The sequence below is a fragment of the Lonchura striata genome, chromosome 11 (assembly GCF_046129695.1).
Source record: "Lonchura striata isolate bLonStr1 chromosome 11, bLonStr1.mat, whole genome shotgun sequence".
NCBI classification, from domain to species: domain Eukaryota; kingdom Metazoa; phylum Chordata; class Aves; order Passeriformes; family Estrildidae; genus Lonchura; species Lonchura striata.
The window spans coordinates 15,213,963-15,228,826 of record NC_134613.1 but is presented as its reverse complement, the minus strand read 5'-3'; the positions used below and the strand labels follow the sequence as shown (position 1 = coordinate 15,228,826).

Here is a 14,864-nt window from a genome sequence, read left to right as displayed (position 1 = left end):
CCGACCCCTTGCACCGGTCTGTGAGAACGCAGGGCCGCGGTAGGTTTTTCCTTCCCCGCCTTCTCCGGGCAGCACCATCGGGCTGATAAGTCACACGTGAAAGATAAAGCGGTGTGGAGGGGACGAGGGGAGAAGAATAAAAGTGTTTTCTAGAGGGCTCGGCCGGGCCGGGGCAGCCGCAGGGCGCTGCCGAGCCCTTTAAGCTGCCCACCCTCGGCGCGGCCGGCGGCAGCTGGGCGCTATTTATACCGGGGCGGCGGCGGGCGCTCGGTGTCCTGCGCGGGGCGGTCCCGGCGGCGGCGGGGCCCGGAGCGGGGCTGCCATGGCCACGGCGCTGCCCCCCGCGCCGGCCAGCGGGAGCCGCGCCGCCGAGTCCCCGCTGAGCCCGGCGCGGCTGAGCCGGCTGCAGGAGAAGGAGGAGCTGCGGCAGCTCAATGACCGCCTGGCCGCCTACATCGAGCGGGTGCGGGCGCTGGAGGCCGACAAGTCGGCGCTGCAGCAGCGGCTGAGCGAGCACCAGGCGGGCAGCGACCGGGAGCTGGGCTGCCTGCGGCTCCGCTACGAGGCGGAGCTGGCCGACGCCCGCCGGACGCTGGACGACATCGCCATCGAGCGCGCCACGCTGCAGGTGGAGCTGGGCAAGATTGGCGAGGAGCACCGGCAACTGCACGTCAGGTCGGTGCTCCGGCCCCGAGCAGGCCTCCCTGCCCGGGGACAGCCCGGGGAGCCGCCTCTTCGGGGCTCCTGCAGGAAGAGGGGAAGGGGATGCTTCTGGCAGGAGCCCGCGGGTTCTGGGAGGAGTGCGCGGTGATGTTTCATGTCCAGGTCGTGCAGGCGTGATAATCCCAAAGGTGTTGCGCTCTGGGGTTAGGAGACGTCTGGATGCCTGTTCGGAAGAGGTGCTGGGGCGATGGTACTGAGTACCTCTGATGTTGTGGGGTCACATCAGCACCTGCCTGAGATGGGCATGGGGCTCCTGCAGAAGGTGGGGTGTCCTTCTCGGCTATGGATGCATAGCTGCATCGGTTTGGTATCCTCCTACCTGTGTTTACAAACACTGAAGATGATGGCAAGTATCTAGAAAGTTATGGAGCAGTGGAAGGAGTGTTTGTATGGAGTCAGAGTACATCTTTTTTGGGCCGTTTACCTCAGACTTTGTCCAGAGGGGAATACAGATAGACGCTAGTTCTGGGAGCAGTATGGCTTACCTGAACCAGGTTGGTTCTGCTCAGAAGTTTTCCTAGTTGCTTTTAAGTCTGAGGTGAGCTGCCTGCTGTTTTAGCTTGACTTTCTTGTAAGGTGTGTATCCTGAGGCTGGAATCGTCATCTTGGCTAGGCTCACCAAACCTGAACAAAGGCAATATGAGTGCTGTCCCATTCTCCAGGAGGAAGAAGAGGTGTGTGAACAAGTGTCTAATCCCAACAAACTTCCTCTATAAAAATATGCATCCTGCTAGCACTGCTAGTTACTGCAATGCCCTGTTGTACCCTGATATCAGTTATAGTCTTGTAATAATTTGGATATCCACAGTCCCCTTACGTCTTGTTATAAACCTGTATCAGAGCAAATTTAGGCACCAGTTTCCTCTTTTAATGCCTAGAGAAAGTCTTGCCTCCTCATAGACTCAGTAGGACTCAAGCAGTTGTTCTGGTTGGGAATAAAACACATTTTTACTGCAACCTTCTGTTTTCAGCTCCATAGTTGCTGGGGTCGTCTCTGTCATGCTGGGTTTTGGCTCACAGATCTATTTCATAAATCTGACCAGCAGCTTGAGTGGACAGTGAGGAGAGGGGTAATGCCTGTTCTAAGACTTTTCTGCTGCTCTTTGTGTTTGTATAACTCTGGCTTTGTTTGTAGAGCTTTAGACTTGGCAGATATTCAGTTCTCTAGACTGATGGGTTGGTTTTTTTCCCTTTACAGAAACTAGGTCTTAGAAGTGGTTAAATTTACAGCCTATGGGAAATGATACATAGTGCATATTGGTTTCTGAAGGGACTGGACTGAAGTCCTAATATTAATGTGTGTTGCATCTGGGCTGTCTAACTGCAAATGTCTCAGATGACTTGGAACAAACTTTGAGGGTATCGTGTCCTTAGATATATACAACCTTTAAATAACCTGGTGGCTGTTTTAACTCTTATAGAATGAAATGTCACCAGATAATTTCCCAACAGTATTAACTATTGGCCCTTATAATTCACTGATTAAGAGACTCAAGGTTTTTGACAACAGTAAACTGATTCCGTTTGGTTTTTTCTTGCTACTTAAACAATGGTGACTGGAAGCAGGCCAAAGATGTTTGGGGAGGAGGAATTGTAGATAAGCATATTCGTTGAATTCAGAGCCTCAGGAAGGTCAAAGCAACTGCAGTAACACAGCAGTGAAAGACAAGAGCAGATCCTTTCTGCATCGAGAATATGGATTTTCATTTTGCTCCTGAAAAAACACAGTGTAGCAAGGTGAGGTTGTTAGAATGAATTCTGTACCTGCTACTGACATCCTCTGGTCTTGACAAACTGGAGTCTGTTTTAAACACACCTGATATCTTTTGATAAAAATATTTAAATTCTCCAGATCAAGCCTACGTGACATCCTGATTTGTAAGAAATGTGATTGGCAGTGCCTCAAAGTTTTTGCTTGTAATTGATAGTCTGTAGGCCACACTTAGCTCTGGAATGGTTGGTATATGGAATGTTGCAGAGTACTGTAACTGTCACTGCTTGCTGCATAGGGGTGGAAAGTGGTGTTCTGAACCCCAGACCTGGATTAAAGGGTACTAAATGCTCTTGTCAAAGTCAGACTTGTTAAATTGTTGTTCTTAAAGATGAAATGTCTCACTTCAGGGTTCTTTGAAAATAATATTTTTCAGGAAAGAATCCAGGAAACCTGAGCCTGGCTGTCAGATGCTTACATTGGAAAGTGAACTGTTAAAGCAGATACTAATAGAATTTCAGTTTTACACACACTTTGATTGGAGAATGAAATTTTTATTATTGTAGGATGGAACAGTCAGTATTACAAAGTGTTACTGACATACTTAATATCATATGTAATACATTAAGTTGTAGTGGTAGCAGAGACCCCAAAAGGAAGGTGAATAATTAATAACTAGAAAAGGAAGAAACCTGAAACTACAGCATGTTATCTTGTTTTTCACTGTTAGTAGAGCTATGTTTCTCTTAGAGTCTGAGTAAAGAGTAAATAACTTCTAGCACAACATAGTCAACAAATGTCTCTGAAGAGCAGGGCTAGAAAAGGCCTTGAGCGAGCACCTGATGTAGCCACATGCTCCAGGCCTGTGCTGGAACCAGCCATACCTGCATCCCTTCCAGCAGATTTTGTGTAACCCTTATTTTAAATTCCAGATGATGGAGATCCCAGAATATCCCCCCCAGGCAGTGTGCTCCAGTGCTGAACTGCCAGTTTCCTCTCCCTAACATCTAACCCACGAATTTCTCCCTGCAATTTAAGCCCGGAGCTTCCTGTCTTTTCCACAATAGACATGGAAAACGGATTCCCTAACTGTGCAGCGGTCCTTCATGTATTTAAAAATTGTTCTGTCTCTTGTCACTATTCCCTTCTCTAGACTAAACAACCCTTAGTATTTTCCAATCTTTCCTAGCAGTTCAAGCTTTCTAAAGCTGATCAATCCTGAAGAATTACTTTGGACTTCTGCCAACAGGTCTCAGTTATTCACTGGAAAACTCATTGTATGAGTTGACACAACTTTGCCACTTGGCAGAACTGGTGTTGCCAAAATAAATTGAGGACTTCCTTTACTCTTCGTAATCCCAAATACGAGTTTTGAACAGGGACTCTGGATAGTAGGCGGGCAGCGGGAAGGATTTTAAAAGTTGGAGCAGTGTGGGGAATTACGACAGAGTTGTTCCCCGACAGGAGCTCGTTGTGGGCCCTTCTCGCACTTGACTGTGGTGCCGATGGCAGCTGAGGTTGGCCATCCATGCGGCACTGCGGTTCCGCCGCCTGGGCGTTGGCGTGCCGCTCTCCCTGTGCGTCCCTGCGGGGCGAGGGAGGCGGGCGGCGCTGGCTGCGGGGCTGCGGGGCTGCGGAGCCCGGGGCGGCGGGACAAGGCTGGCTGAGGGCGCTGCCCCGGCCCTGCGGCCGTGAGGGACCGTCCGGCCCGCCCCGAGCAGCCGGGGCCTCTCCCGCCGGGAATGCCGTGGAAAATAGCCGCCTTCCGCTTGGGCTTCGCACGGAACGAGCTGGAAAATGGGTCAGGAATCTCTCCGGTGTAACCAATGATGCTTGTCGGAGGGCCCTGTCTGGTTTGTTTTCTGCTCTCACCGTCAGCCTGACAAACCTTTCCTGTGTTTAACCACAGACCCCTCTGAAGGGAAACGCGTTGAGGACAAACTCTCCCTCGCTAGCTGCACTTCACAGTGTAATGCTCTTTCCTGTAGGAATTCCAAAAAGGAAAGTGATTTAAACCTGGCCCAGGCTCGTGTGAGAGACCTCGATGCCCAGCTAAATGCGAAGGAAGCTGATCTCGCAACAGCCCTGAATGAGAACCGGACTCTGGAGAACTTGCTCCGTGAACTAAAAGATCAAGTACTCAGTGTAAGGCTTGCTGTTGGAATCTAAACTTTGCTTTTGCTCCTGCAGTTTTTGCTTCATTTTCCTCAATTAGTTATTGATATTTAAAAGCAGAGAAATGATAGTATGTCAAGTGTAACTATGACAGTGATAGGTAGACAAAAACAATTTCTACAAACTTGCTGACAGCAAATGCTACTGACAGTGATTTCCTTAGAACTTCCACCTGTTGTAGGTACCTTCAATTCTATTACCATAGGATGTAATGTTTTTTGTTCCAAAGTCAAAGCAAGATGAAATGTCCTGCTATAGTCCCTGTAGCATTCTCTAACACATCAGGGAAGTGTATGATACTGAAAGTGTATATTAATTTGTCAACACAGGCTGTATTTGGAGGATTAAGTGTCAAAAAGTTCTATTAGTAGCAAGAAGTTTGGAATAATTACAGTTTTAAAGGGAAGAATATATATGGGTAGTACAATTGATTCATCAGAAGTCTGCTTCAAGGAGTCAAATTTAGCTGGTGGGATTAAGGAGTGTCTATATGTGCCTTGTGGGAAGTCTAGTCTACATAAAAACTAAATAGGATTCTCTCTGTTGCTGGTATTTGGATCCCACTGACATAAGAACTTTACACAGAGTAACCCACTTCACTCAGCCAGTGTGTTTTGATTGCTGGGGTAATTGTTGAATGACCTGTAACAAATTGGCTGCCTGACTTGAAAAAATACCTCTTAATTTTAATAACACTGTCTGTCTTTTCCAGCTGAATCTGTCACTGGAGGATACTAAAAAGCATCTCCACAGTGAAATGCTGAGGAGGGTGAACCTAGAAAACCATATGAAAACTTTGCAGGAAGAAATGACATTTCAGAAGCGCCTTCATGAAGATGTATGTTTTAGCTTATTAACAAGGCATCTTTTTAGGTGTCCATGATCCTTGGATGCACTTAAAGCCCATCTTAACTTTGCTTTTATTTCTAAAAAGGTAACTAGCAACCTATGGCAGCCCATCAGCTCATAACACCCACCTAAATAGGAAGGCTCAAGAAAGTACTTAACCTCGTGTTGACTGGGATAGTACCAATAGGTATCTGGGATATAAGAAATTTCTTAGGCTGCTCTTCTATAGATAAATGAAATCCCAATATATTACTTTGTGTAAGTGCTAGTGTATATATTAGTTACTGTTAAATGATTCCAGATATTGAAACCTAAAGTAAGAAGTTAAATCTCCTTTAAGCAACTTGTGTTCCCAACTTTCTTAGCACTTCTCAGAGGTGTCTGTGAGAGAAGTCAGTACATACAACTAAATGAATAATTTATATATGAATGTAAACAAGCTTGCTTCTTACTGGTAGGAATCTCAAAGTGTATGGTTTGCTAGAGAATTCTAATTTTTCTAACTAACTGCTATTACTTTTTGAATAAAACAAGAATAGGTGAAGTAACAGTGCTTAAAGAAACTGAACTGTATATGCATGTGTTCTTAGTTAAAAAACCAAATAGAATCTATCCAGTTCAAAAAACTAGTCTTGAAAATTAAATATTTACTACATTTTAGTTTAAGCAATGTTGGCAGTGAGGTGGAAAAACACAATAGTGAGGTAGCAAGGTGGATGTGCCAGTCTTAATGGATGAATAAAATATGCATAAAGATGAATTACTGTGTACTCAATGATAAATCTGCTTCAACAGGGAAGGATTTGTGAAGTTGGTACACTAAATTCAGTTTCAAAGTGTATTGGCTTGTTTATTCTCTGAGGAATTTCTTCCAGGAGCTCAAGGAGACAAAAAGAGTCCATGAGAGCAGGATAGCAGAAGTAGAATCTGGCCGTCAAAGAGAATTTGAGAGTAAACTCTCAGATGCTCTGCAGGGGCTCAGAAAACAGCATGAAGAACAAATTCAAGGCTACAAAGAGGAGATGGAGCGAACATTCAGTGCAAAGGTGAGTTTGGAAAAGATGACAGTAAAACAAAACTGAAGTTCTCTGCACCTTGACACAATTAAGGTCACACTGGCAAAGACAGCTCATAGATGGAGCCTCTGCATAGCTTCTTGGCATAAGTTACGGAATTTCAAAGCAGTGTCAAATTTGACAGTAGGATTTCTGCAAACATTTGATCCCAAACAAAACTGGTTCAAGCATAAATAAAGGGAGGGATTAGAAGTTGATCATATTTCAGACTTCTGACAGATTGAGGACCAAGGTGTGTTATGTTTGTATTAAGCAATTTCAGTCTTGAATAAAACCTAGCTTTTCTTACACACCAACTTTGATGCCAGCTCAGGGAATTCCTTTGGATGCCTGTGTTTCTGTTACCACTGAAAATTCTCTAAGTGCCTCTTGAAGGAGCACTTTATCCTTTCATGGGATATCTCAAGATTGAGGTATTTGTAGAGCAATTCAATGCTTCTTGTAAAGATGCAGGAACTCTTTAATAATAGACATTCTGGGGAAGAGTGATAATAGTTTGATTTGTACACCCACTATCATGCAGTTCTATGCTTTGACAAGCAGCTTCTAAACATATTCTCCATTGGTCTTCTGGAAAATCAATTTACTTAATATCCATACAACTAACTGAAATATCCTAATCCAGAAATTTTCACTACCTGATTATTGCTGATTTTTTCTGACATAAATGTCAAACTTGTGTTAACCTCCCTGGAAAGCAATACAGAACTTTCTGACCTGGACTTTATTTCCAGGTGTAACAGGTGAAAATGATTTGGTTTTCCTTCCTTATTCATAATACCAAATATATGATAATGTGCAACCCAGGACTAACAGTGACTTATCCACAGGTGGAGAATGCCCAGCTAACTGCAGCAAGGAACAGCGAGTTTGCCAATGCTGCTCGTGAAGAGCTGATGGAAACGCAGAAGAGAGTTGATACTCTGATATCTCAAGTTAATCAATATCAAAGCAAGGTTCTGTTTTTATTTGTATAACCTTATAATTATTTTCATTTACTCTCAATTCAAAATACTGGCCTCTTCTTGCTAATCTTCACTTATGGTTTCATTACTTCTCCCTCCCCTTAATTTTAGAATGTTGCTTTGGAGAGCAGAATACAGGAGCTACAGAATTTGCTGGATTATGATCGTGATCTCCATCGAAGGCGTATGGCTGAAAAGGAGGAAGAAATGGCACAAGCACAGAGGCAGGCACAAACACAGCTGGAAGAGTATGAGCATCTCTTAGATGTGAAACTGGCTCTAGACTTGGAAATAAATGCATACAGAAAGATGTTGGAAGGAGAGGAACAGAGGTAGGCTATGACAAGGTCTTCATTACGAGAACTTGCTTCATTCAAGACCTCTAGACTAACTCTTTATCCTTCAGAATGTGGGGGGACAAGAAACAAACATTAAGCATGTCATCAATATAATAATTCAGTTACTGAAGCATCATCCTCTGTAAATGGCATTTATATCCCACATCTACCATGTGGTATAGTAAGATGAAGTAATGTCATAAATCCAGCTGATAAAGTTCAGAGGTCCATTAAACATCCCTCAGCTCTCTCAAAGTTTCGTGCTACACCTTAAAGAGCATTCAAGCCCCTTAAATGAAGCTGGGAACTTGGAGCAACTCCTGTCTATGCAGACATGGTATCTTGTATGCATGGTGAGAACATGAACTCTCAATACATGCTAGGAAGGGTCAAAAACTTAAAATGACTTTCATTAAAGATTGTGTCTGTTGAGACTTTAAAGGAATATTTAGTGCAATTGTGAATCTTATCAATATAAGCTTGCTCTGAACTCTGGGGCTGTCTTCCAAACTAAACAAACCACTTAGCTACTCCTGCCAATAAAAGTAAAATTTTGTATTCAAGACCTCATGGAAAGCTTGGATATAAGAAGCTGTTAGGCTTGGATGTAGTGGGAGGGTAGGCATGAGAAGAAACAAAGCACATCAGATGCTCAGGTGAATGTTATCTGACTCTCTTCTAGACTAAAGCTGTCACCCAGTCCATCTTCACACAGCACATCAACTCAAGCAGCAAGTCAGGGGCGGCGATACCTGCATGGGAAGAAAAGGAAAATCAAAGAAACCAAAAAGAGGGAGCATAGTGCTGCACTTAAGACTATTCAGCATGTTTCAGCTACTGGAAATATATCTATTGAAGAGATTGATGCAGATGGGAAATTTGTCAGGCTTAAAAATCACTCTGATGAGGTACTTCCATTTTTGAGTCTGCATTGCAATGTATGACTGCTTGGGGATGACTTTAGCTTAGTGACAGACTTGGTGACTAAGCTTTAGCTTAATAGCAGACCTTTTGGTACTGCTGGTGCTCTGTTCTAGGGCTGTCTGGGAGGTGCTTTCTGGGTGGAGGTGCAGGAGCCTCTATTATGCAGAAATCAAACACCTTCAGCTGTTTGTCATCAGATTCAGGCTAGCACTACCAGAAGTACTACTCACCCTTGATGAACTAAATAGGGTGCTCTAGTAAATTGGATAAAGATGGCTTTATATTAGTTGAAAATACTTAAAACAGCTAAAAGGTTGAATAGAGTTGGTGATGCAGAGGGTTTGTCTGGCCAATTAGCTAATTCTTCCACTAGTTTAGTTTGCAAATCCAGGACTATTAGAATTCATCATCTGGACTTCAAACATATGGCTTTTAGTTCAGCCATTTCAGCCTGAAATACAGAATGACCATGAAATTTTAAGGTGTTTATGGTAGGTGGCCATGGCAAACTTTGTTTATCAGAATCTCCCTGGCAGAGACTATCGTGACCCTCCTGTTGATGGAAGGTAAGAATAGGTGTGGCTTAACTTGATGAAGATTAATCCTAAAGTATAGGGAGACAACACAGGGAAGCTTTAATGTAAATGTGGCTGAAAGAACCTTGTGCTTGAATTATATGGTGTTGGTCTGTAATGCTGAGAGAAATCTCTTGTCCTACAGGATCAATCTCTACATGGCTGGGTATTGAGACGACGTATTGGAACTGTGGCAGATGTTACTTACAAGTTTCCTTCAAGGTTCACTCTTCAGGGAGGCCAAGAAGTTACAGTAGGTATTGGGTTTGTAAAACTTCCTCAGAGCTGTGTTCTTATGTTAGATGTTCAGTAGAGATTTCTGTAATATGGGAAACTAAATAGATACTCCAAGTATCTAAAGAACTAAAGCTCTTATTTTATGTGTTGATAGGGGGAAAATCCGTGAAGCAACTTGATCTGAAATGCTAATTGCATTTCCTTTAAAACTTGGACTGAACTTGGATTATTCCAGACTGGAGTGTGCTCTAATTGTAAACAGAAACATTGTATTCTAGATTTTGTTAGGGTTTCCCATACTCCTGTGACTGGATACAAGTTGTGCCGAGTCTCAGGCTCTTGCTAAAATCTTCAGCCTATTGTGGGTCAGCAGTGCTGAGGTCATGGTTTGTAGTAGTAAGAGAAATACTAGCTCTAAAATCATACTCTGGGTACATGTAGGTGGTGATCAAAGAGCTGAACTCTACACTTGCTACTCCAAACTGTGGAGGAGTTCGTTCAACAGATCAGTGAGTGACTCCAGGCGAGAGGCTCTTGCACACACAGTTGCTGCCCTGAGCATGTCTGTGACTGTGGCTTGGCTCTGTGACTCAAATGTTCTGAGTGGCCAAGCAGGGCTACCTCTGCATTGGCTAGAAGCTGTTAACAGCCTTTTCTGCAGTTTTACAATCTTCAGCTAGAAAAACTTTACCAACTATTCTTGGTAGTCCTGAAAAGAACTAATTTTCTAGGGATTACAGTGCTTCAGTTTGTCCTACTGGATGTCTTTGGTATTAAAATACTTAATGATTATCTATGTTGGATTGTATAATAATTTCACTATAGAAAAAGGTTCTTCAGATGCTCACTGTAAATGTATTGCAGATCTGGGGTGCAGCTGCTGGTGTAAGCCCAGGTCCTAGTGATCTGGTCTGGAAGTCTCAGAAGTCTTGGGGAGCTGGAGATAATATTGGTGTTACACTCATTACAGATCATGGTGAGGTAAGTGAAATAATAAAATGCTTCTACCGTCCTAATGCTAAATTTGTTTGTGCTTAATTCCTGCGGGGTCTTGGTGGCAATTCGATTGTATTGTAGGAACTTGCAGAGAGAAAGATAATGCTTGTACCCAGAGAAGAAAGTGAGCAAGATGATGATTATGGAGAAATAACTGGAAGTGAAGCAGAGTTTGCATCTCAGGTAAGATGCCTAAAGTTTAAATATATGCTGTCAGCAGAGTCAGTCAATGGCAATTTCTTTTCCTTACTAAATTAAAATATTTCTTCAAGTATTCATATCCTGCAACTCTTAATGTTTTTCTTGATGTCAGACCAAAAGAAGAAGAAAAAAGAAATGTTGTTTGGTTTCATGATAGTGGTTCCTGTGATCATCCTTAAGCAGGTGAGATGGTGAGAATCAGGTTTGTCACCTCATAAAAAAACTTGCTTCATCAGTAGTGCTGCAGTCTCTTGTCCCATGTAGGATGCAGCTTGCATGGCTTTGCATCAGAAATGCAACTGAAATATTGCTTATTCTCTGAGTGTGACCAAACTGTAGCATGAACTGTTTGCTATCTTATTACTGACACACTGAAAATACAACCTTTAGTGTCCACTTCATCTAAATATCTGACTGTGACTTAAAGCTGTTATCCCAAGAACAGAATGCAAACACCACTTCTGTGGGATGAAGTGACTTGACACTCCTCCAGTGTTCCTAGATTGCTTTTATGACAATTTCAGTGTGAACTTAAGGTCAGTATACTTAGAAACTTTTGGCTACCAATTTGTATGGTGTAATATCCTGTGCAAGACTATCCAGCCCCTTCAAATGGCTCTTGACTGACCATAGTACAAGTCTGAACTGATGCATTTTGGATGCTCCTACTGCACTTTGATATATTATTAGCTATCATCAATTGCTCAAATAGTCTAAACCAACTAATATGAGGGCTTTAAGTTGTCCTAACCAAACAATTATAGACTGTACTTCATTTGAGTTAGTGTCTTGACCTGAAATAGTACTATGGTACAAGCTCCAAAGCCTGAGAGCAAGGGGGTGCATAGCTAAGAACCCTCTCCTTCCTGCTGACCAATGTTCAGCTACTTCAGCTCTTCCTAAAACTGATCCTACACAGTTACAAGGAGTCACGTCTTACTGCACTAGGTTAAAGCTCCCACTACCATTTCCTAGATATTTTCATAATATATCTTCCTGAAAACCAACTTAAAAGTACCTTACTACTGTCTTTCTGAAAAAAAAAAAAAAAGTACCTAAACAGGCAGTTACTGCCTGCTGGTTTTTTGGTTTTTTGTCCTTTCAAACAGAAAATCTGGGTAAATACCTGTTGCTACAATTCCATTTGGCTTAAAGGGTATTTATCAGTCTCCTGACCTGCATGTACATTCTTGTAATATTTTCTGTCTCACTGGAGGATGGTGAGACCCTGTTAAATAGGCGATTGAGAAGGTCTATAATGCTGTTCTGCCCTTTGGGGTCTTAGTGCTGCAAGCTTCTTTTCTTACTCAGAGTAGGGCCTCTCCTCAAAGATGGCTTCTTTTTATTTTAAAAGGCATTTTTTGAATTTACTTACATCACTTGTTTAATAATCAGTGATGGAAAGCAAAAGTAACTTTTTTCCTTACAGTTCTAATCTATTTTATCAGCAACTTTACAATACAGTTGTGTGCCATTTATGGTAAGAATCAATTCTAATACTTCCAATCAAATTTTAATGCCATTCCTGTTTGCTGAATTCCTGTCAAACTTTTGACATTAGGACCTATATGCTTCTGCTGCCTTGGTAGTACTGACATGGCTTAGTAAACAGAAGTTCACTTGTGTGCAGTAAAATAATGGGAAGAATGCATGCTGTGCTTTAAAGGAAGGCAATGTTTCCATGTTTTGCTTCTGCTTTTACCATCCTAACAAAAGCAGCATATATCTGCATGCCATGTAGGTTCTGATGCTTGGGAAGAGAGGAAGTGATGGGCAGTTTGACAGCCTTTCATTAAGGAAGGCACAGGGTCCTGTATTCCATGGACTTAGACTTGTAGCACAGTTCATGTACTGCCTATTGAAAATCTGCTTTGCTTTATTAATAAGTAACAAAATCTACAAAATCTACCTGCCTATATGAGGATCAAGTAGGTAATCAGCAAGGAATAATCAGCCTAATGTTTTCTTTCTGCAGCAAAATGAAGATCCCAGCTGTTCTGTCATGTAATGTGGACAATCATCTGAAAACACCTCTCAGTCCCAGGTGACACAGACTGTATCTGTGTTGATATCTTCTGTCATATCTGGAATTTGGAACTCACATGTTTCATCTGATGTCTTTGTGAGAAGCATTGTCCATAACATGATGGAATTTCCTGCCTTCTGATACTGGACCCTGGCCTTGGATTCATATACAAAGTAGAATACAAGCTCCATGTGAACTTTTTGACTTTTATGCAAGGATCTGGTTTCTGTGACCTGCTGAAACAGAAGGGTACAGAGTTTACAAAGCTTCTAAACATGTGCCCTAGAAGGATGTTAAATACTTGACAATGAACATGAGGCTGCCTCAGCTTTCTCAATATTCTGACATGGAGTTCTCCAAAAGTAATTTCTCTTTCTAGCCTGAGCAGGAAACATGGGACCGATCACACCCTTGTACCTTGAGCAAGTCTGAAGTAAAACACTGTCCTGAAGAGTGATGAGTGGTCTGAAAGGTTTCCTGCTCAGATGCTGATGCAGATACATAAAATTGGTCTGGATCAGTTCCTAGAGTGAAACACTTCAGAATTATAAGCAAGTTGTCAAAAATATTCCTGCCTGTTATTAAATGTACTGTTTCTATAGTCTAGCATCTGGAAGTTCCTGTTTCAGTATTGTATATTCCTAGGTATAGTGTTTCACAGCAGAGCTGTGCCAGCCTTAACTTAGACAAATGTATCCTGAAAATGTGAAAAAGCATCTCATTCTGACAGAGCAGGTACTGTGACCTATGCTGCTGGCCCCGTTTGTTGGTCCCAACAGCTTTCTAAGGGGCTAGGGAGAAAAATATGCTAAGTCAAAAATCAAAACTAGACAGCCTCAACTGTAGTGAAAAACACAACAAACTCACTGCTTTTGGAGCCCTTATGTGCTAAATCTCCATGTAGGCTGCAGCTGTGGGGAAAACTGGTTATGGGCCAGTGTGCAGCTCCCTGTCATTCTGGCAGCTCTGTGCTCCATTGAATGTTGTCCTGGAACCCTCAGGAGGGAACAGTCAGCCTCGGGGGCACTGCAGTCACACTGTCTCTCCTCCTGCTGGCCCTGGGGGAAAGCAAGGGCTTTGAGCCACATGAAGTAAACTTCCACCTGAGAGCAGGAGGGGCGCAGCTGAGCCTGCAGCTTTCTCTCAATGCTGGAATAATGTTTTCACCATCTTTTACCTTGCCAAAATGTTCAGTTCCAAATTCAAGACCTGCTTTGTGTTAGGATGCAGGTGCTAAGGTGAGGTTTTCCTGTGCTAGCTTAAACTCTTATATTATTTAAAAATTCTAATTTTGAGACATCAAGAGTAGATGCTGGTTTAAGACTTGGATTTTAGCAGATCCAAATTCTTGTTCCATCTCAAACAATAGAAATAGCTGCTGCTCTAACTTTGCTGTATTTATCTTTATTTCTTAAAACTTTTTTAACTATTAAAGATATTTTTCATGTATATAAAAGCAGTCTTGGATTTAAATATTTGCAGATTAAATAATAAAGGTCTGTCTGTTCAATGATTTCTGTTGGGTGGTTCAAAAGACTTTGAAGTAATAAATCTGGAGATTTTGGGAACTGCAGAGTGAAGAAACCTTAGACAATGCACTCTGCTCTCCTGTTTATCACTTACTTCAACTAGAGCTGAACTGCTATGAGCTTAAGGGGACTCTTCAGTAGACAGCTTCCCTGTAAAGAATTCAGCTCTAGTCTCATGAATTTGTCTTGTATAGAGAGCAAGTGGCAAAAACTGCATCTTCCTCCAGGGCTATTCACTTTGTTTAGTCACTACTACATTACTAAGCAAAGCAGGAGATGGACAAAAACAAAGTGATTCTATCTGCATTTGGATAAGTACTTCTGACGCCAGACTTCTTCCTTAATTTTGAGGGTTTTCTGTTCTATTTTTAGTTATTACGTGTCTTTCCATCACTGCCTAGTCTTCTCTTTCTTCTTTTCATCCCTTTCAACTAAATATAAGAAAGAGAAATGTATTGACTTCTCATCTGTGTGCAGTAGGCACCAGTGATACTCACCCCTTTCTCTCACTGGAGTTCTATACAAACCCTATGGAACTG

At 42.4% G+C, this 14,864-nt stretch overlaps 1 protein-coding gene across 5 annotated transcripts; it reads left to right on the top strand.

The window, feature by feature from the left end:
* Positions 1-306: 306 nt before the first annotated feature.
* LOC110474273 (lamin-B3) lies at positions 307-14,309 on the top strand. 5 transcript variants are annotated; one of them, XR_004148741.2, is made up of 13 exons: positions 307-675; positions 4,423-4,579; positions 5,322-5,447; positions 6,334-6,504; positions 7,365-7,490; positions 7,611-7,831; positions 8,520-8,745; positions 9,482-9,589; positions 10,438-10,554; positions 10,651-10,752; positions 10,883-10,953; positions 12,200-12,250; positions 12,746-12,764. XR_004148741.2 is itself a non-coding variant. In XM_077785910.1 (12 exons), the coding sequence occupies exons 1-12, from the start codon at positions 323-325 to the stop codon at positions 12,816-12,818; spliced, it is 1,812 nt and encodes a 603-aa protein (XP_077642036.1). In that variant the 5' UTR covers positions 307-322; the 3' UTR covers positions 12,819-14,309. The 5 variants fall into 5 exon arrangements, 4 of the variants coding, with proteins under 4 accessions (XP_077642036.1, XP_021393238.2, XP_021393239.2 ...); XM_077785910.1 differs by lacking the exon at positions 10,883-10,953 and having other exon boundaries at positions 12,219-12,250; positions 12,746-14,309; XM_021537563.2 differs by lacking the exon at positions 12,200-12,250 and having other exon boundaries at positions 12,746-14,309.
* Positions 14,310-14,864: the final 555 nt, after the last annotated feature.